This window comes from Galeopterus variegatus, unplaced genomic scaffold (assembly GCF_000696425.1).
Source record: "Galeopterus variegatus unplaced genomic scaffold, G_variegatus-3.0.2 Scaffold5633, whole genome shotgun sequence".
NCBI lineage: Eukaryota > Metazoa > Chordata > Mammalia > Dermoptera > Cynocephalidae > Galeopterus > Galeopterus variegatus.
In genome coordinates, this window is record NW_007731744.1 from 95,098 (window position 1) to 118,491 (window position 23,394).

The following is a 23,394-nucleotide window of genomic DNA, read 5'->3' on the forward strand; positions in this document are numbered from 1 at the left end:
AAAAAAAAAAAAAAAAAAAGAATTAAGGGACTATCAGAGGTATAAGTCAATGAGAATACACTGGCTGTTTAGCAAACACACTAGAAGGTTTCTCTGTCAGATCTCCAGTAAAAAGGCACTAGGCTGACAGTATTTCCCAAACACACTGAAATCTGAAACCTTTCACCATGAACTTTTTATGTGACTTTAATGGTTTGGGGTAATCCCCATATGTCAGGCCCTCTACCATGTGCTCCATACTTTACCTCCAGTCTCCATCTCCACCCCTCATGAGAGGCCTTTTATTCCTGTTTGATAGACAAAGAAGCACAGAGGCTTTACCTGCTCACATCTGAAAATGACAATTCATAATGTCAAACCCAGGAATTTGGGCCAGAAAAGCCGGTGCTCCTTTCACCACAGTGGACCGCCACCTCCAATTACAGGCCACAGAAAAAAATTCCATGATCAAGTGGCGACTTCTATTGCCACCTTTAAAGTATTTTAATATGCAAAAGCACACACAGATTTTGGTTTATCTGTCATTACTTTTTTACAAGGAAACTGTTTTACATTCTAAAACAGTTTATATTTCCTTAAAGTTACCATCTTTCCACTCCAGAAACACCAATTGGCTTACCTCTGCTATTTTCATTTCTATAAACAGCCTCAGTAATTGTTTTCTGCTTGGTTCTTTAAATAATATTTTAAACTACCATTTATTTGATGGCTATTATATTTGTCCCATGTACAAGGCTACAGTTTCCTTGAAGACGACATATCCTTGAATATAGTATGAAATCTGTTCAATCTGTTTTTACTAGATGTCTTCTAAGGTATAGTTAATTATTAACTCAGGAAGTAACCTGTACTCAGAAGATATGTGCTGGAAAATTAACTGTTTTTCAATTCACTTCGAGGTTAATAAGAAGAATTCAGCGACAGTTGTCAGAAAGTTCAGCAATAGTTGTCAGAGAGTTCTTTCTGAAAAGCTGACTATCAAGGCAAAATGTATGGAAGCATTTTTCTGTTTAAGTCATGGATTAAAAGGGTGTTCTATACAAATATAACACATAATATAAAGACCTTTTTAAAATTCTTTTATGCCCCTCTTCCCAAAAAGAGGGACACGTGTATGAGATGGAAAGTTATCTATTTAAGTCATGGATTAAAAGGGTATTCTATACAAATATAACACATAATATAAAGACCTTTTTAAAAATTCTTTTATGCCCCTCTTCCCAAAAAGAGGGACACGTGTATGAGATGGAAAGTTATCTCTTTACAAGGAATTTTGCCACTATTGGGTTTAATTACCCAAGAATTCTGTACGTGAGACATTCCTCAGGAGTTGATGTGCTTAGATAATGAAGTATGGTTGAGTCAGGGCTGTGTATCTAGGTCACATGCTGAAATGTTTGTGACAGACATTTCAAAGGCAGTATTGGGTTTGGTCATACCAAGGTCCATGTGACTACTGTTGACAGAAAACATGGTCTAGATTTTGACCAGTTGGTTCTTTCGAATGGCATAACGCTTAATTGATGCTTTGTAAGTTGGCATAGCATCCCTTAAATTTAGCAAAGTTTTCAAGTTGTGTTGTGGCTTGGTCTTTAAGTTTTAATTTACCCCTTTGCATGGTAAAGACACTCACTGAAAGCTGCCATAAATTGTGAATGAGCTATGTGCACAGGTGTCACTTAAAGCTTGTGTTTGTGGCTACTGTCTTCTCTTCATTCTTATTGTTGGTGGGCCTGTGTTCCCAATGAATCAGGGCCAACTTTAGTAGATGATATGTAGCTCAGGAATTTACAGCAAGTTTTCAGGAACGCTAGTTGGTGAAGAGATGCCCTGGAACACTCATTTACCATCAGCTATTATTAAAATGTCCATGTGGAGATTAAACACTGTCAGCAAACAGCAACAGAGAGGAGATTAATCCTAAAATTAAAATGGCAATTGAAGTTTAAAGTTAGCTTTGGAAAATGGACTTCTAGTACTTTTCTTGTTTGGGTCCAAAAAAACTTCCCAGACTTTGTAATTACAGCTGTAAATCTAGATCAAGAAAGAAGAACAAAACCAGTACCCCAGAAGCCTCATTCTGCTCCATACCTGTCCCTCTCCCTCCCTGTCACACTCACAACTAATTATTCCCAGGATTAGTTTTACCAGTATATACTCTTTTGTGTCCGGCTTTTCTCAGCATTTTATTTGTGAGATTCAAAAGATCATTCATTTCATTGCTGTAGAGGGTTCTGCTGTGTGAAGATAACACCATTTATTTATCCATTCTACTCTTGATGGGAAGTAGGGTAGTTTCTATTTGGGAGCTATTAGAAATATGTCCTTTGGGCTGGCCCTGTGGCTCACTCGGGAGAGTGAGGCGCTGGTAGCGCTGAGGCCGTAGGTTTGGATCCTATATAGCGATGGCCAGTGCGCTCACTGACTGAGCGTGGTGCAGACAACACCATGCTGAGGGTTGCGATCCCCTTACCGGTCAAAAAAAAAAAAAAAAAGAATATGTCCTTTGATAGATCTTACACTTTGAATAAGACTTGAGCAAGGAAGGGAAGCCATTTGGTCTTATAAGGTTTGGATTAAATTGTAGGTCATTTTCATCCTTGTTGCTTTGGAACAATATTACTGATTTCATTTCTAAAACAGTAATGTATAAATATTACCTTCTAGTCTATTTAACGATTTTCTATGAATATAAGCTTTTACTTCTAGCTTGCTGCGTGTTTTCCTGCCTGATGGTTGGAATATGCTATCATATTACCCTTCTGATCCCTCAAGGCCCGGCCTAGACACCATTTCCTCCACGAAGCCTTGACTGATGCTACACAAAGCAACCTTTCTCTTTTCTGGAATGCCAGACCATTTTGTATATCTCCCTTCTCTTGCGTTGCCTTTTATGTTATATTCTAGCAGCCAGAATCCACTTTGTAGTAGTACTTGTTTAAAACACATTTGGTGTAACTTAAAGGAATATAAAGAGACAGGGAGTGTTTGATAAAACTTTTATTAAGATCTTTTGCAACATGATGTCCTCTATGCTGTGGGTGTCAGGCACCATCATAATGCAAACCAGACTCTGAAAGAGAGTCTCAGAGATTTCATAGGCTTCAGGATGAGAATAACATCCCAATTTTCTCCCAGATCTATTCCCCTCCCATCCATAAGGAACAGAGTGAGGGTCTTGGCCTGATCTTATCCTGTGACCATGTCCCATTTTTCTCCACACTACCACTATAAATTTAGCCTCGCATCACCCACAGTTCAGTAGAACTAGTTCTTATCTGGGGCTCACAAATTTCTCTAGTCAGATATTTGATTGATTAAGCTGTTCTGTCTTAAAATAGAGAATAGGCAAATGGCATCAAGTTGAAAGGTATTTTTTGTTTGTTTGTTGTGTTTTATCTTTTTGCTGGAGTTGTCAGTTTTCATTTTAATCATTATCTACACTCTGTGCAATTATTAATCCTTTTTGTATGTGTGTTTAATTTTTTTATTGAAACATAATTAATTGTACATATATGTGGAGTACCGCATTGAATATCAATATCTGTGTGCAATATGTGATGTTCATATCAGGATAATTAGTATATTCAACAATACACAATGTAATCACTTTTTGTGGCCCTTTACCAATTTCTTACTCGCTCCCCCTTTCCCACCTCTGATAAACTCAGTTCTGTTCTCTCCTTTTGAAAGTTCAACATATTATTATGATTGCTGTATCTTTTATTCTTTTATTTGTTTTTGGTTTCTTTTTAACTCCTGCTTATGAGTGAGGGCATGCAGTAATTCTCATGCCTGGCTTATTTCACTTAACATAATTTTCTCTAAGTTAACCATGTTGCTATGAATGGCATGATTTCATTCTTTTTTATGGCTGAGTAGTATTGCATTGTGTAAATATACCATATTTTCCTTATCCAGTCATCCATTGATGGACATTTAGGTTGGTTCCAACTCTTGGCTGTTGTAAATAGCGCTGCAATAAACATGGGAGTGCAAGTATCCCTTCAACATGATGATTTCCATTCCTTTGGGTATATACTCAGCAGTGGGATTGCTGGATTATATGGCAGTTCTATCTGTACTTGTTTGAGGAATCTCCATGCTGTTTTCCACAATGGCTGCACTAATTTGCAGTCCCACCAACAGTGTAGGAGGGTTCCCCTTTGTCGGCATTCTCACCAGCATTTATTATTCTCTTTTTGATAATGGCTAGTCCAACTGGGATGAGATGATATCTCAATGTGGTTTTTACATTTCTCTGATGATTAGTGATGTTGAGCATTTTTTCATGTGTCTGTTGGCCATTTGTATATCTTCCTTTGAGGAATGCCTATTCAGCTCCTTTGCCATTTTTTATCAGGTACTTGTTGTTTTTACTGTTGTTTGAGTTCCTTGTATATTCTGGATGTTAACCCCTTGTCGGATGCATGGTTTGCAAATATTTTCTCCCATTCTGTAGATTGTCTTTTCCCTCTGTTAATTGTTTCTTTTGCTGTGCGGAAGCTTTTTAGTTTGATATAATCCCATTTGTTTATTTTTTCTTTTGTTGCCTGTGCTTTTGGAGTTTCATTCATAAGTCTTTGCCCAACCCTACTTCCTGAAGTATTTTCCCTATGCTTTCTTTTAGTAGTTTTATAGTTTTGGGTCTTCTATCTAAGTCTTTAATCCATTTTGAGTTGATTTTGGTATATGGTGAGAGGTATAGATCTAGTTTCATTCTTCTACATGTGGATGTCCAGATTTCCCAGCACCATTTATTGAAGAGGCAGTCTTTCACCCAGTGTATGTTCTTGGTGCCTTTGTCGAAGATCAGTTGGCTGTAAGTATGGGGGTTGATTTCCATTGGTCCAAATGTCTGTTTTTATGCCAGTACCATGCTGTTTTGGTTACTATAGCTTTGTAGTATAATTTGAAGTTAGGTAATGTAATACCTCCAGCTTTATTTATTTATTTTTATTTTATGGCTCAGGGTTGCTTTGACTATATTGGGTCTTTTGTTGTTCCATATGAATGTTAGGATTGTTTTTTCTATTTTCATGAAGAATGTCATTGGTATTTTGATGGGAATTTTATTGAACATGTAGATCACTTTTGGTAGTATGGACATTTTCACAATGTTAATTCTTCCAACCCAAGAGCATGCAATGTCTTTCCATCTTTTTGTGTCCTCTTGAATTTCTTTCAGCAGTGATTTGTAAGTCTTGTTGTAAGGATCTTTCACTTCCTTGGTTAAATTGATTCCTAGGTATTTTATCTTTTTAGTGATTACTGTAAATGGGTTTGATTTCTTGATTTCTTTTTCTGCTAGCTCATTGTTGGAATACTAAAATGCTACTGATTTTTGCATGTTGATTTTGTATCCTGCAAATTTACTGAAATCATTTATCAGTTCTAAGGGTTTTTTGGTAGAGTCTTTAGGTTTTTCTGTATATAGGATCATGTTATCTGCAAACAGGGACAGTTTGACTTCATCTTTTCCAGTCTGGATGCCCTTTATTTCTTTCTTTTGCCTGATTGCTCTGGCTAGTTCTTCCAATACTGTGTTAAAGAGGAGTGGTGAGAATAGGCATCCTTGTTTAGCTGAACATGTAGATCACTTTTGGTAGTATGGACATTTTCACAATGTTAATTCTTCCAACCCAAGAGCATGCAATGTCTTCCATCTTTTTGTGTCCTCTTGAATTTCTTTCAGCAGTGATTTGTAAGTCTTGTTGTAAGGATCTTTCACTTCCTTGGTTAAATTGATTCCTAGGTATTTTATCTTTTTAGTGATTACTGTAAATGGGTTTGATTTCTTGATTTCTTTTTCTGCTAGCTCATTGTTGGAATACTAAAATGCTACTGATTTTTGCATGTTGATTTTGTATCCTGCAAATTTACTGAAATCATTTATCAGTTCTAAGGGTTTTTTGGTAGAGTCTTTAGGTTTTTCTGTATATAGGATCATGTTATCTGCAAACAGGGACAGTTTGACTTCATCTTTTCCAGTCTGGATGCCCTTTATTTCTTTCTTTTGCCTGATTGCTCTGGCTAGTTCTTCCAATACTGTGTTAAAGAGGAGTGGTGAGAATAGGCATCCTTGTTTAGTCTGTGTTCTTCAGGGAAAGGTTTTCAGCTTTTCCTCACTTGGGATGATATTGGCAGTGGGTTTGTCATATATGGGTTTTATTGTGTTGAGATATTTTCCTTCTATACCTAATTTGCTGAGAGTCTTTATCATGAAGCAATGTTGAATTTTGTCAAATGCTTTTTCTGCATCTATTGAGATAACCATATGGTTTTTGTCCTTGATTTTTCATGTGGTATATCATATTTATTGACTTATGTATGTTGAACCATCCTTGCACCCCTTGGATGAATCCCACTTGGTCATGGTGTATAATTTTTTTGATGTGTTGCTGTATTCTGATTGCTAATATTTTGTTGAGGATTTTTGCATCTATGTTCATCAAAGATATTGGCCTGTAGTTTTCTTTATTTGTTGTATCTTTGTCTGGTTTTGGTATCAAGGTGATGATAGCCTCATAGAATGAGTTTGGGAGAATGGCCTCTGTTTCAATTTTTTGGAATAGTTTGAAGAGAATTGGTATTAATTCCTCTTTAAAGGTTTAGTAGAATTCAGAAGTAAAACTGTCCAGTTCTGAGCTTTTGTTTGCTGATTACTGCTTCAATCTCATTGATTATTATTGGTCTGTTCAGGTTTTCTATTTCTTCTTGGTTCAGTCTTGGTAGTTTGTATGTGTCCAGAAAGTTATTTATTTCCTCCAGGTTTTTAAATTTGCTGACATACAGTTTTTGATAACAGTCTGTAATGATTCTTTGTATTTCTGTGGTATCAGTTATGATGTCTCCCCTTTCATTTCTGATTTTTGTTTTGTGGGTCTTCTCTCCTTTTTTTTTTTTAGTTAGCCTAGCTAATGGTTTGTCTATTTTGTTTATCTTCTCAAAAAACCAACTTTTTGTTTCACTGATCTTTCCCATCATTTGGGGGACTCTATTTCATTTAGTTCTGCTCTGATCTTAATTATCTGTTTTGGTCTACTAATTTTGGGATTGGATTTTTTTGTTTTTCTAGTTCTCTGAGGTGTACTGCTTAGTTGTTTATTTGAAATAGTTCTATTCTTTTAATGTAAGCATTTATTGCAATAAACTTCCCTCTTAGTGCTGTTTTTCTGTATTACACAGGTTTTGGTATGATGTGTCTTTACTTTCATTAGTTTCAAGAAATTTTTTTACTTCCTGTTTAATTTCTTCTTGCACCCATAGGTCATTCAGGAGCATGTTGCTTAATTTCCATGTATTTGTATGATTTCCAGAGTTTCCCTTGTCATTGATGTCTAATTTTAATCCATTATGGTCTGAAAAGATACTTGAAATGATTCTAATTTTTAAAAATTTGTTGAGACCTGATTTGTGACCTAACATGTAGTCTATCCTGGAGAATGTACCATATGCTGATGAGAAGAATGAATATACTGTAGTTGTTGGATGAAAAGTTCTGTAGATATCTGCCAAGTCGAGTTAGTTTAAAGTGTAGTTTAAATCCTGTGTTTCTCTGTTGTTGTTGTTTTTTTTGCCTAGCTGATCTGTCCAATGCTGAGAGTGGTGTGTTCAGGTCTCTAACATTATCATATCAAGATCTGTCTCTTTCTTTAGGTCTAATAATGTTTGCTTAATATATGGGTGTACTGGTGTTGGGTGCATGTATATTTATGATTGTTATGTCTTCCTGCTGGATAGATCCCTTTATCATTATATAATGGCCTTCTTTGTCGCTTTTTAAGGTTTTTGGTTTAAAGTCTATTTTATCTGATGTAGCTACTCCTGCTCATCTTTGGTTTCCATTTGTGTGGTGTACCTTTTTCCATTCCTTCACTTTTAGTCTGTGTATGCTTTGTGGGTGGGGTGAGTCTCTTGTAGACAGCATATAGTTGGGTCTAGTTTTTTAATCCAATCAGTCAGTCTGTGTCTTTTGAGTGGAGAATTTAATCCATTTATATTTAGGATTGTTTTCAAAAGATATTGTCTTACTCCTGACATTTAATTGCTTTTCTTATGGTTGAGTTAAATGTATTTTGCTCCTTTCTTTCCTTTTTATTGTTTGTCTTTGGAGTTCATTGATTTTTTGAGGTGGTATGGTATAGTTTCTTTCTCTTTCTCATTTATATCTGTTCTACCAGAGGTGTTTGTTCTTTCCCATGTATTCATGGTAGTGATTATTATTTTTGTGGTTTCATGTGCAGGAATCCCTTAAGAATTTCTTGTAGAGCTGGTCATGTGGTGGTGAACTCCCGCAGCTTTTGTTTGTCTGGTAAATACACTATTTCCTCTTCATTTCTGAAGGATAGCCTTGCTACATATATTATTCTCACTTGGAAGTTTCTTTCTTTTAGTATTTTGAATATATCATACTATTGTCTTCTGGCTTGTAAGGTTTCTTCTGAGAGGTCTACTCTTAGTCTGATGGGGACTCCCTTATAGGTAACTTGACACTTTTGCTGCTCTTAGGATTTTCTCTTTGTCTTTGAGTTTTGACAGTTTGACTACAGTGTGTCATGGAGAGGACCTTTTTGGACTGAATCTGTTTGAGGATCTCTGAGCTTCTTGTATCTGGAAGTCCATGTCTCTACCAATACTTGGGAAGTTTTCTGGTATTATTTCACTGAATATGTTTTTCAATGCCTTTTCCTTTCTCCTCCCCTTCTGGAACACCCTTGATTCAGATGTTTGTGTGCTTAAGGTGGTCTGCTAAGTCTGTTAGATTTTCTTTTTTTTTTTTTTCCCTTTATTCTTTTTCTTTCTTTCTTTTCTTTTTTTTTTTTTTTTTTTCAAGTAAAACTGTCCAGTTCTGAGCTTTTGTTTGCTGATTACTGCTTCAATCTCATTGATTATTATTGGTCTGTTCAGGTTTTCTATTTCTTCTTGGTTCAGTCTTGGTAGTTTGTATGTGTCCAGAAAGTTATTTATTTCCTCCAGGTTTTTAAATTTGCTGACATACAGTTTTTGATAACAGTCTGTAATGATTCTTTGTATTTCTGTGGTATCAGTTATGATGTCTCCCCTTTCATTTCTGATTTTTGTTTTGTGGGTCTTCTCTCCTTTTTTTTTTTTAGTTAGCCTAGCTAATGGTTTGTCTATTTTGTTTATCTTCTCAAAAAACCAACTTTTTGTTTCACTGATCTTTCCCATCATTTGGGGGACTCTATTTCATTTAGTTCTGCTCTGATCTTAATTATCTGTTTTGGTCTACTAATTTTGGGATTGGATTTTTTTGTTTTTCTAGTTCTCTGAGGTGTACTGCTTAGTTGTTTATTTGAAATAGTTCTATTCTTTTAATGTAAGCATTTATTGCAATAAACTTCCCTCTTAGTGCTGTTTTTCTGTATTACACAGGTTTTGGTATGATGTGTCTTTACTTTCATTAGTTTCAAGAAATTTTTTTACTTCCTGTTTAATTTCTTCTTGCACCCATAGGTCATTCAGGAGCATGTTGCTTAATTTCCATGTATTTGTATGATTTCCAGAGTTTCCCTTGTCATTGATGTCTAATTTTAATCCATTATGGTCTGAAAAGATACTTGAAATGATTCTAATTTTTAAAAATTTGTTGAGACCTGATTTGTGACCTAACATGTAGTCTATCCTGGAGAATGTACCATATGCTGATGAGAAGAATGAATATACTGTAGTTGTTGGATGAAAAGTTCTGTAGATATCTGCCAAGTCGAGTTAGTTTAAAGTGTAGTTTAAATCCTGTGTTTCTCTGTTGTTGTTGTTTTTTTTGCCTAGCTGATCTGTCCAATGCTGAGAGTGGTGTGTTCAGGTCTCTAACATTATCATATCAAGATCTGTCTCTTTCTTTAGGTCTAATAATGTTTGCTTAATATATGGGTGTACTGGTGTTGGGTGCATGTATATTTATGATTGTTATGTCTTCCTGCTGGATAGATCCCTTTATCATTATATAATGGCCTTCTTTGTCGCTTTTTAAGGTTTTTGGTTTAAAGTCTATTTTATCTGATGTAGCTACTCCTGCTCATCTTTGGTTTCCATTTGTGTGGTGTACCTTTTTCCATTCCTTCACTTTTAGTCTGTGTATGCTTTGTGGGTGGGGTGAGTCTCTTGTAGACAGCATATAGTTGGGTCTAGTTTTTTAATCCAATCAGTCAGTCTGTGTCTTTTGAGTGGAGAATTTAATCCATTTATATTTAGGATTGTTTTCAAAAGATATTGTCTTACTCCTGACATTTAATTGCTTTTCTTATGGTTGAGTTAAATGTATTTTGCTCCTTTCTTTCCTTTTTATTGTTTGTCTTTGGAGTTCATTGATTTTTTGAGGTGGTATGGTATAGTTTCTTTCTCTTTCTCATTTATATCTGTTCTACCAGAGGTGTTTGTTCTTTCCCATGTATTCATGGTAGTGATTATTATTTTTGTGGTTTCATGTGCAGGAATCCCTTAAGAATTTCTTGTAGAGCTGGTCATGTGGTGGTGAACTCCCGCAGCTTTTGTTTGTCTGGTAAATACACTATTTCCTCTTCATTTCTGAAGGATAGCCTTGCTACATATATTATTCTCACTTGGAAGTTTCTTTCTTTTAGTATTTTGAATATATCATACTATTGTCTTCTGGCTTGTAAGGTTTCTTCTGAGAGGTCTACTCTTAGTCTGATGGGGACTCCCTTATAGGTAACTTGACACTTTTGCTGCTCTTAGGATTTTCTCTTTGTCTTTGAGTTTTGACAGTTTGACTACAGTGTGTCATGGAGAGGACCTTTTTGGACTGAATCTGTTTGAGGATCTCTGAGCTTCTTGTATCTGGAAGTCCATGTCTCTACCAATACTTGGGAAGTTTTCTGGTATTATTTCACTGAATATGTTTTTCAATGCCTTTTCCTTTCTCCTCCCCTTCTGGAACACCCTTGATTCAGATGTTTGTGTGCTTAAGGTGGTCTGCTAAGTCTGTTAGATTTTCTTTTTTTTTTTTTCCCTTTATTCTTTTTCTTTCTTTCTTTTCTTTTTTTTTTTTTTCTTGTCTTCTTTGGTTATTTCAAAAAGGCTGTCTTTGAGATCAGAAATCTTTTCTTCAGCTTGTTCTAGTCTGCTACCTACATTCTCAATTGTAGTTTTTATTTCATTGAATGAATCTTTCAGTTCTAGGAGTTCTGCTACATTCTTTTCTATGGTACTTATGTCTTTGTAAATTTCCTCCTTCATGTCCTGGATTGATTTTCTCATTTCATTGAGTCGTCTAACAGAGTCTTCTTGTATCTCACTGAGTTTCTTTAAGATTTTTGCTCAGAATTCCCTTTCAGATAAATCATGAGTTTCCTGTCATATGAGACCTGGTATTTGAGAAGTACAGTGTTGCTTTGGTAGTGTCATATTTTCTTGGTTCTTTCTTTGTTGTTGTTGTTGTTATTTCTAGTATCCCTACATTGATGCCTAGTCATCTGGTGGTTGCTGCTTCTGTTACTAGTGGCTTTTGAGGAGATTCCCTCCTGTAGATTTGTATTATATTGCTCATTGGGTGGTGTGTTTTAGCTTTGGTTCTGGGTAGACTCAGTAGTTTTCAGTAGTTCCAGGTTGACTCAGTTGTTCTGGGTAGACTCAGTAGTTGTAGTTAGACTCAGTATTTCCAGGGGGCACCAGCAGCTATGTCTCTGGCTGGAGCTGTGTATGTAGCTGGGCCCACACAGGTAGGTAGGCACCATATGGGTGGCTGGGGTGTGTGGGGCCACACAGGTGGCTAGATGTCTGGACCGATGTGTGCAGCTGGAGCCACATGGATGTCTGGGTCCCCACAGGCAGCCAGGGTGGCTGGGACTTCACAAGTGGCTTGATGGTTGTGCCCACACTGGTGAGTGGGCCTCACACATGACCATACAGAAGGCCCATGTGGCAGGTGGGGCCGCACAGGTGGCCAGGTGGTTGGGGCTGCTAGAGCAACTAGACGCTAGGCTGTGCAGATGCTGGATAGCTGGGCCCAGGTGGACAGGTGGGGCCATGCTAGCAGCTGGGCAGTTGGGGTCACATGGGCTGTAGGGGCCATGCAGGCAGCTGGAAGGCTGAAGCCTCACAGGTGGCTGACAAGTTGGGGCTGCATTGGCACCAGGCACCACACAATATGGGTTGCACAGTGGGATGTGTTACTCAGGATGAACTCTTGTGCAGAGAGAAGGGCCATGGCTCTGGGCCTAGACAATGGCACAAGCAACTGTGGTGGTGGTGGATATGGGCTGCAGCTGGAGCAGGAGGAGGGTTACTGCCGGGAAGTGCTCACAGCCAAGCAGATTATTTCTGCCGCAAGGGAGAATTACTCCTGGTTAATCCTGGTTTGGTAGATGTGGCAGCGGCTAAAGCCACATGCGTCTTTCTCTTCTATAACACCCTGCTTGGTTTTTGTGCCTCACGGGTCCTCACCAGGCTCCCAAGCCCTCCCACCCTCTCCCACCAATCCTCTCCCCCATACTTAGCTGTCCTTTCCTTGCTCTGGTCACTTTTTGTAGGTGGATCATGCATTGGGCACTTCTAGTCTACCATCTTGCCCCACCTCCTGATTGTCAATACTATTCCTCAATATGTGCTACCTTATTTTAAGAGTCATTTTTTTATAGCTTTCAGTTGTTCTGCTAGATATAAGGTCTATGAAAGCAGGGTCCATGTCTTAATTGTATTTGTACCTTCACTGTCTTAGGCTCCCAATAATGTCTGAAGAAAGATCAATGAATATTAATGACTTGAATGGCTTAATGAGCAAAGGACTTGCCTGGGAGCTTGAGCACCGCTGAATTTTACAGCCTTCAGTCCATTGCCTCGTTCCTAAAACAAATCTGCTTGATAATGTCTCCTCTTTCTCCCACAAGGATATTTTGAGACAAAATTGAGTTATACATATTATTTTGAGCCTTTTAGAGATAGAATTACATAGGGCACTTTGCCTCTCAGCAGTTGTGTAATTCAGTTAGATGACTTCTTGTGCTAGATACCACTTTAATGTGAATTCTTTATTGCAAGCCCTCTTTTTTAAAAAAAGAATTAATAAATGATTTAGCCTTTCTGGTGATTTTGAAATGGTTTAAGAGATCATAAATCAAAAATGTTTCAGAGATTATGTTAATTACCTGTCTCAGCCACCAGTTGCTCTATTCATGACCCTGGAGAAAGTTCTTTCTTCTCTCTGCTCATTTTTGGCTGCCCCTTCCAGGGTCTTGTCAGAATACATTTTACTGTTGTATGAAATAAAATCACAGAAATTTAGAGTTCTGAGCAAACTCAGTGCCTGGCACAGAATAGGGTCTCAGTAAGTATTGGTGGAATAAATTAATCAATCTGTCTATCTATTTCTGCCACTGCAGATTACTGCAATATCCCAGCCAGCTGTTCTGCCAGTCTCTGCTTCAATACTTCCAGTGGTAGAAAGAGGCCCTCCAAAAGCCACTTCTTCTATTTGTTAACAAATTTAATTACTATCAAATGCCACCTTAGACTTCTGTGAAGCCTTCTGTAATTCTACTGGGCAGTTAGTCACTTCTGTGCTGCATTCCTCAAGCATCTTAGTCGTATCTCTGTTGTAGTATTGATCACAGTACATTATAATTCCTGTTATATAATACCTGTTATGTCTCCCTTTCTAGACTGTGAGCTCCTTGAGGACAGAGTTATGTCTTGTTTTCTTTTTGCTCCCAGCTCTTGCATAGTACAGAATTGATGAAAGACTAGAAGGAGGGAAACAGAGAAAATGAAAGAATAACAACAGGAAATACATGTATCTATTGCCAACCCAGTGGTCTCTTAAGAGAGATGTACTTGCCCCAGAAAGTGTGTACCAAAGACAACCCATTCAGATTCAAAAAGGAAAGTTTTAAACTATTTTCATTTTTAAAATCTCAACCATTTTAATTTCTTTTTTGTGTGTATGTTTTGTTCTATGCATATTATTTTAATATAGTTGTACATATGTTTAATTTATAAATATATTGGAAGGTGCATACTCAAACATTTTCTGTTAAAGGTATAAATCATAAGCTTGGAGACCCCTAGTATAGCTGTTTGTCAGGTACAATGCTGAGCATTTGACATAAACTTGTATTATTTCATTTAGTTCACCAAAAATCTTGTGAGGTATATATACACTATGGTCCTCATTTTGCAGATGAGGAAACTGAGGCACGGGAGGTTAGGTAATTTTCTCAGTCATGTACAGCTGGTAAATGGTGAAACTGAGGCCTAGACTTAGATCTGTCTGGTTAACCACTACCACATCTTTTCTTTTTTCTGTCCTAGCATCCAGGGTTGTTCTTCAGGCACAGTGCTGGCTCATGGATTAAATAAATAAATTGAATGGATGAATCAATCATAATAAGTTTAGTTTAATATAGTATAGTATAGTAAAATAGCTTAGTATATTATAGTAAAATAGTTTAAGACTTTTCTTCTTGAATCTGAATGTGTTGTCTTTGGTACACACTTTCTGGGGCAAGTACATCTCTCTTAAGAGACCACTAGGTTGGCAATCAACACATGTATTCCCTGTTATTAAAGCTTTCTTCTTAAGAAAAATTGTGAAAATTAAAATAAAATGTCATTTTTCATTGTGAAAGCATTCATTGGCAGTGACAACCCAGATAACACCTGTGTGACACATGAGAATGTTTAGTTGCATTTCTTGGCAGAAAAACTGGCATAAAGGACAGTAAGTCACTTGTTCACTGTTGAAGCTGAAGTCAAGCAGCTGGAATTCTCATTTTCACATCTAATTATCAAGCTAACTTTTTTTTTAGTGAGATATAATTCATATACCATAAAATTTACTCTTTTAAAAGGTACAATTCAGGTGTTGTTAGTATATTCACAAGATTCTGTAACCATCATCACAACCAAATTTTGGAACATTTCCATCACCATAAAAAAAAACCATATATTCATCAGCAGTCACTTCCCATCCCCCCATCTCCCCAGCTAAGTGGCTTCTTTCAGTTAGCATAACATTTTCAAGGTTTATCTGGGTTGTAGCATGTATCAGTCCTTCATTACTCTTTATGGCCGAATTTTATTCCATTATATGGATAAACAAAAATCCATTCATCAGTTGATGGACATTTGGTTGTTTCCACCTGTTGGCTATTTTGAATAATACTTCTTTGAACATTCAGTACAAGTTTTTGTGTCAGCATGTTTTCGGTTCTCTTGGTATATACCTAGGAGGGAATTGCTAGGTCACATGGTAACTCTATTCTTGTTGTAACACCTTTTTTGCCCAAGAACTCTCAAAGCATATTAAATACTCAAGAAATATCTTATTAAGGATTGCATGGCTTCTCTGTCACCATGAGCTGGAAGGATTTAATTCAGTTTCCACTACCAACTTTCCAGAAAATCTCCACATTGCATTATTAGATAACAAGCTTTTATAAACACCAAATTAAGGTGATGATAATGCTTTATCAAAAAGTATTTAATGTTATGGGAACACTAAGAATTTTTGTTAAAATTATATTTTCTTAACTTTTTACATCCCTATGAGGCAGAAAAGAAGCAAGATAAGGCAGTAGGTGTCTCAAAGGGTCCTCCAAGAAAGTGTAGAGATTTGAATATCTAAAACTTCTAGTGTGTCTTCGAAAAAATCTTTTTGAGTTCCACCAGTGTTTCCAGATGTATAAGAAAATTTCAAAATTGCTTTTAAGTCACATGCCAGCCCTGGATGTAAATCATACTGCTCATATGTGATGCTAATATTTTAACAATGTTGACATTAACCTTTGCTATTACATCTGGTTTAGGCCAGAGAGAAAGGAAAGAAAAAAATTTGAAAATTCCATATGCCAATTTCTGCCCTGTGCATTGAAATAATATTTATATTAGCCTCTAAAGATCTGTAGTAGTCGTATTAGGAAAAAAAAAAAAAGTGTGCCTGACAGGTTACATATATAGTACTGTCCACATCGGGATAGATGTTTATTGTAGCTGTGAGGCCTTTCTGGCTTTCAGACCTTACATGTTCCCATCTTACCTTCAAACTTTCTTTGATGGCTTTTAACAATAGTAGTCATTTTCAGTCTTACTATAAGTCGAATATATTTGGTCATAATGTTCATAGTGATGAAATTCAATAGTTCCCTTACAAACTGTGCTTTTTATGGAAAGTAATCTTTCTTTTCTTAAAAAAATGCTTTGAATTTTTGTTTATTTAGTCAACCCACAAATACTGGTTGAGCATCTACTAGGCACCAGACCTGGGAAATATAGTAGGAGTAAGATAATCATGGGGTTTACCTTTGTAAAGCTCATAGCCTACCTGTGAACTTCAGAAACAATTACAGAACTGCAATTGTGATAAATGCTAAAAGTGAAAAATCTTAAGATTCTATGAGAGCAAATAACAGAGGAGCTGGCCCGGTTTGTGGTTGTCAGAAAAGGCTTCCCTGAGGAAGTGACACATAATTTGGGACCTGAAGGATACCCAGGAGTTAGCCAGGACATGGGCAGAGGGGACTGACACGTGCACAGGAGCTAAGGCAGACACGAGTGTGATTCTTGTGAGGACCTTCATGAAGAGCAGTGTGGCTGGCATGTCAGGAGCAAAAGGACAAGATGAGGCAGGTGGGGTGGGCAGCCCAGGAAGGCACGTTAAGGATTTGGGCTTCTGTCAGTGGGGGGCCATTGCTGTGGAGTAGCATTTGTTGGTAGTCTGTAAAATTAAGAAAGGCCAAGTGACTCTTTGCTCTGTCGCTTTCCTTTCTCTTGGTCAGGAATACTACTGGAGAAACTATCAGCCCAGCCAGATGAGTGAATCCGAGTTGCAGATGCTGGCAAGCCTACGGCGGCAACAGAATGAAGAGCTGGAGGATGCTGGGGCTTCCCACGGCCTAAGCGCATCCCAGGTTGACAACTGTAACATCAGCATAAGTACCAGCAGCGATGACACAACCACCTGGAACTCCTGCCTTCCACCTGTAAGTCCCTGGCTTTGCATCATTGCCTTAAAGGAGGAGCAAGCTTCTTACTAACAAAGCTCAGCTTTGCCTGGAAAGTAGGGCCAAAATGAGAACAGTCCCTATGACAAATATTCAGAGCCTATTTTGAAATACTGTTTTAGGGCTGGAGGGAGAGATTAGGAGATAACATTGTCTTTTCAACAGTCTCACTTACCTTCAGGAAATGTATGTACGAGTATGATGATGTATAAAACCATACACTGATTAAATAGTCTCACTTACCTTCAGGAAATGTATGTACGAGTATGATGATGTATAAAACCATACACTGAAAGCAAAAAAGAATAATTTTGCTGTAGATTCTGGGTATCCCATTGTATCCTCTGCTCCTAGTGCAAGCCCTGTGGCACATAAAAGAGGTTTAATATTTTTAAAATAAATATTTGTTAAACGAATGAACAAAAAGGAAAAGACTATAGCTATACTAAGTATTGCTCAGATATGAGGGCAGAAAAGAACGTTCTGTAGAAGTCATCAGATGTTTACTGAGTCCTCCCTGTGTCTCAGGGACCATGACAGGTGCTGTGGATGTTTCAGAGGCTTGCATTCCCATGTGTTTACATAGTTAATGTACTTTATGGCCCATCACCCTCACTATGGCTCCGCAGAGAAGATGGAGCAGGTCTTAGTCTTCCAGTTTTTCAGGTGAAGAAACTGAACCCTGAGCCCAGGTTTCCACACCTGGTCTGTGGTGGAGCCCAGAGCAGAACCCTGTGTTTTGACTCAGTCCATTCTCTACAATCTTGTCCTCAGTGTTGTTACAGCTTAATTGGAAGGACAAAGCATAAACATCAACAGAACAGTCCAGTACAACACAAGAAATGTCATAAGGCAGAAGAATGAAATCTTTACTATAATAATGGTAACTAGAGCTACCATTTCCTTAAGCACCTAGAGCTGTTTAAAGACCTCCATAGGCCCAAGGAACATTTACTTATAAACCCACATTCAACATTATATCATACATATTAAAATATACTTTCATCCAATAGTAAATATAACCTTTTACCATACAATTTTTGAAAGGAAATATAAAACCATATAATTTTGATTCATTTTATATATAACTATATAAAGATTGACTTGAAGTGTAGTTGACAGTGGATAAGTTATGTTTTAAGTGCATATTTAATTAAATAATTATGAATTTTGCAATGTACTCTTTATATTTTAAAGTCAGTCTTTTTCAGGTCTCTAACATCTTTGTAGATCTTGGAAATCTCAGGAGCCGTGGCACCTAGTGCCGTACATGTGTTGTCAAATTTACTCCTTAGAGCTACCCCTGTGGTAAGCACTATGAGAGTTCCCATTTCCAGACGAGAAAATTGAGGCTCTTGAGTAAAGAGATTCAGACCTAGCTTGGCCTGACTCCTGAGTCTGAGCTCCTAACCACCATGATTTGGTGACTTCTTGATATTTGACTCAATTGTCAAATGAGTGCTGTGGACAGCCAGTGGAAGGTGAGATTTCTGTGCTTTGGAGAGAACTTACAAGTCTTCAGGGAGGAGGAATGCACATTGGCTCTAAGGAGATGTGGGGATGGGGGAGAATGATGTTAATTTTTCATTAGTATTCTTTATCCTTGCCTCACCAACTTTCCAGGTTTCTCTTGCCTCAATTGTGCTTTTATTAAACACAACCATCAAGCGTACATAACACCTCAAGCAGCCTTGGTGCCAAAGTGTTTCCACCCACCCAGAGAAATATCTGTGTTCTTGTTACTCTGGTTGCCAAGTATCCTTGTAGCCAGAGCTAAGATCACAAGAGTCAGTTGCAGATTTTTACCTGTGCAATTTGTGATGGAATTGAAACATTGCCTTTCTTATAAAATATTCCTCAGCAGTCATTTAAACCACAAATAAGAAAGAATACAGTGGCCTCCTGATTGAGGCCACTTCTGTCATGAAGTGGCTCAGAGACCAACATTACAAAGGACAAGCTGAGGAATGATTATTTATGGTCTGAAAAGTCTGAACTTTTGGTTGCCCTGGATACTGTGTTCACATCACTGGCCTGTTCTGGCAGGTAAAGTCTCCTGCGTGACAACTACTCCTCTCTAAAAGTATACGGCCAAAAATAACACCATTGGTAATGAACTTAATAACCCCTCTATCTGACCAAATGAGAAATTGAAAATAGTCTATTTTTTAGACAGAGAAAATATTGAAAAGCCTACCCTTTGTATTCATAAGATATATTTATCATTGCATCAAATTCTGTCTATTCTCACTTTGGAACTATCACCAAATGGGAAATTGCATTTCTTAATGAACTCGGCATCTTGCTGCTCATATAGAGTTTAAATAGAGCAGTTTACAAGCACCGTCACAGTCTTTCTGAGACATCATGCCTTTCTCTTTAGAAGTTGTACAGGGACAGTGAAAAAGAAGAAATGAAAGAATTCATAACTGTATTTATGATAATGATATCCTGTTCTTCTTGTATCTGCATGAACAGTGGCACTATCCATGCTGGCAGTCTAGCTGGAGATTTGGAAGACAGCTTCACTTCTCCTTTATCCCTTATATCCAATTGGTCTCCAGATCCTAAGAATCCACTCCTTTTTATCTCTTTACCCTCCCTATCTAATACCATAGGCTGGGCACTTTATTTTTCATCTGAATTCCTTCAGCAATCCCCTAACAGCTCTGTGCCTCCAGTCCAAGCACCATAGCCTAGCAATCAGGAGAATCTGCTCTGAAGTCAAATCCAAGCTTTGACCTTGTAAAGAACCTGGCACTGTACGTGAGACATAATAAGCATTTAATAAATAGAGGTTAGTTATTATTATTCACATTAATGATCTTTCTAAAGCCCATATCTGATCTGATTTCTTCCCTACATTGAAGCCCTTCAGTGATTCCCCATTGCTGCTTTAGTTTGGTATTCTGGTGCCCCCATGATCTGAGACCTTTCCCCCCTCTGCAGCCTCATCTCCTCCTGCTCTCCACCTTTCACTCCATACTTTAGTCCTAGTTGTAATTTCCTAAATGCACTCTGCACATATACCTGTACCTTGTACCCGATTAAGCCTTCTGTAGCCCTTCTGCAGGCCTTATTGTGAGGGATGTACCTTCTCTCTGCCACTACAGCCAGGAATATATCCATGATAACTCTCATTTCAGCTTGCTCATCTATCTCACATTAATTCATTCCACACTTTTTTTTTCTTAGTGGCATAATGTGCTGTGGACTAGACTGAGTACTAGGGATACAAAAAAGGCTTTACCCAGCCTTGAGAGTTTTGGAGGGAAGCAGAGGTAAACAGCTCACTGTAACTCAGGGCAGTGAGTGATAGTACAATAAAGAGTTATGGGAACACGTAAGAGGGAGCAATTCTACCTGTGGGTTTCAGGGATGCTTTCACAGAGAAGGCAATAGTTAAGCCAGAGTTCAAGAATGAGTACAAGTTCACCATGCAGACAAGAGGGGGAAAACACCTCCAAGGAGCAATAATAAGTCTATGGAGGTGAGGGTAGAGTCTCTCCTTTAGCAAGAAAACCTCCTCTTAGTGTCTTTGTTTCTCCAGCAGCTTGAATAGGACCGAAGTGAGTTTTGCTTACTTCCCCATCACTCCCCACCCCACCCAGCATACACACAGAGAAGCACTGTCTACTGAGCCGCATTGTGCGACTTGCCTGTCACCGTGTGAGCCACACCTTCTGTTCAGACCACGCCAGTGCTCATCTCTTCCTCCACCTGGACTGCCCCCCATCCCTCTTCTCTACCTGGAACATGCTACCTGGTTTTCGTTTGTTTGTTTTGGGGCTAATTTTTATTAAATGCGTTATTTTTTTAAAGAAGTTTTAGGTTTACAGCAACATTGAGAGGAAGATATAGAGATTTCCCATGTACCCCCTGCACCCACTTATGCCTAACCTCCCCCATTCTCGATGGCCCCCACCAGAGCAGCACGTTTTTTACAATTAATGAACCTCCTTTGACACATCATTATCACCCAAAGTTCGTGGTATACAAGGAATAGGAATGGCTATCAATGGACACAGCTTCACGTGAAGACCAAGAGTATAAACTCTAGATCAGCCAACCTGTGCTGAAATCCCAGCTCTGCCACTTACTGATATGGTCACCTATGAAATGGGAATAATGAAAGGGTCTTCCTCATATTGGCATTATGCAAATTGAATGAGTACGTGGAGTACAAGTGCCCAGTGCTTCGCGGAGTGAGCTTGCATGACTATAAACTGCTACTACCTGAGGTTATTTTCCTCCAAGGGCCACTGAGTGATTGGAAGAGATTTCTAGGACATTTTCCCTTTTTATAACCACTGAGGCCTATCAGGGTGGGCAGAGATTTTTGTTGTGCTTGTTTTGATGTGAACTTAACCATTGTCATCAGGACTGACCTCCTCAGAGCTTTACAAATAAACTCTTTCATTACATCATTATTTCAATATTTTATTACTTCTCTGTCCCTCCTCGAACCTAGTTTCAAGAAAAGAATGTCTAATGTGCATGCTGCCCTGTGAGCAGATACCCCAAAGCTATCATTCCTTCAAGTTAAGAATTCCCATAACCTAGCATCAAGCACGTAAGTCTCCTTTGCTTGGGGGAAAAAAGAAAGCTCACCGCGTGCATCCATCCACATGACATGTTGCAGAGCATAATATTTGGAGAAAAACAAGGCGGAATGCACTTAATAAAATTGCAAGCATATGGTGGGGTTCTCAGACAAGTTATGATCTTGATTAACCTTGCAACATTATTGCCATTTTCATAGGTTTTACATAATAACATTAAAGTATTGTCTTTACCTTTTAACATGGCAGGATTATCTTATCTCCTGTTCTTTTATTTAGCTTTCGCTTCTCTCCCTCACCCCCAAATTTCTAGCAACTTGATCATGGAAAAGCAAAGCTTCTTGTGCTCAGTGGTTAATTTTTTGTGTGCTGTTTTCCTGGCACTAGTGCATAGCAACAGCACCACCAAAAGGACAAAGTCCTTAGTTCCTAGGATCTGTTCCATTTCTTTGTTCAGTAGCATATCAGCATTTGACGTGATGATTCCTGGCTGCTATGTATCCAAAATATAATGTATTGGCATTTCAGACTCTTTACAGTTAATAGGTCTTAATTTGTTCTGATCTACAGATTCATTAATTTCTCAGCTGTCTTTGGGTGTAATGAGTTTTCTTTTAATCCTCCTGAACTAAGAGGTAAGTACTTGATTGTACTAAGCTGCAGATAAATCAGATGAGCAGATGTTCTTTTACAACTATAGAAATGATGCACGAAAACTGATATTAGAGTCAATGTAATATCTGTGCTGTCAGGAGAAAATATTGAAATGTGCAAGTTGTTCTGTGTTTAGTGACTATGAAAGTCACCCCATGAAATAAACTTTTCTTATTCTCAGAGTACTGTCTATGATATATTGTGTTTGTCCCAAATTTAGCAAAGTGGAAAAACTTATTTTATTTCATTTTAAATAAACAGTGATGTGTCATGAGAATGAAATTAAATCAATTTAATTTATGGTAAGGAGGTAGTAGTATATATTTCAAGTAAATGCATTTCAGGACCACTTTCTTTTTCCTGCCACAAACTGAACTGTTTTTGTCATATTTGTAATTCAAAAACTTAGACATTCACCACTTTAGGTGAACTCCCAAGCTGACTTAAACACTACAGACTAGTGGTTAAGAGAGTAAACTGTGGAGTCAGACTGCCTGGGTTCAAATCCCGTCTTCACTATTTCCTGGCAGGTATGATCCTAGGTTAACTCCAAGTGTCTGCATTTCCTCTTCTGTTATGTGGAGTCATTAATCCTATATATTTTATAGAATTGCTGTGAGGATCAAATAAGATCATGTCTATCAAGAATTAGCACAGAGTAAATGCTCAATAAATATCAGTTACTGATGTTATTATGGTCATAGTTATTTGTAGATATTGGTTGCCATCCATTTATGGCATTCTCTAGATATGGCTGAATTCCAAAATCAAAAGAGAAATTTTATTTTCTTTTACTGGTGCTTTCACAGGATGTTACCTACCTAGAAATAGGTTCCCTGGTTTACTTCTGCATATGCATAGAAACATATTGTAAGGGAAGAAAAATACCTTTCCCTCACCCATCCTAGGTTCATGGCTGAGACCCATATAACAAAAGACAGACTGGTTTACTTCTGCATATGCATAGAAACATATTGTAAGGGAGGAAAAATACCTTTCCCTCACCCATCCTAGGTTCATGGCTGAGACCCATATAACAAAAGACAGATTAACAAGAGAAAAGCATCCAAATTTATTTCATGTACATTTTACATGTCACAGGAGCCTTCATAAGGAAATGAAGACTCAAAGTAATGGTTAAACTTGTGTATCTTTATGCTATAATTTTACATGTTATGGGAGCCTTCATAAGGAAATGA

The 23,394-nt window shown here is 37.8% G+C and overlaps 1 protein-coding gene across 1 annotated transcript in view; it reads left to right on the top strand.

Moving 5' to 3' along the window:
• Window positions 1-23,394, top strand: part of LOC103605162 (chromosome unknown open reading frame, human C3orf67) — a 165,724-nt gene that overhangs the window by 72,381 nt on the left and 69,949 nt on the right. Inside the window, exon 9 of the mRNA XM_008589747.1 lies at window positions 16,755-16,958. Within this exon, the coding sequence (XP_008587969.1) occupies window positions 16,755-16,958 (204 nt within the window). The remainder of the gene's footprint in view (window positions 1-16,754; window positions 16,959-23,394) is intronic.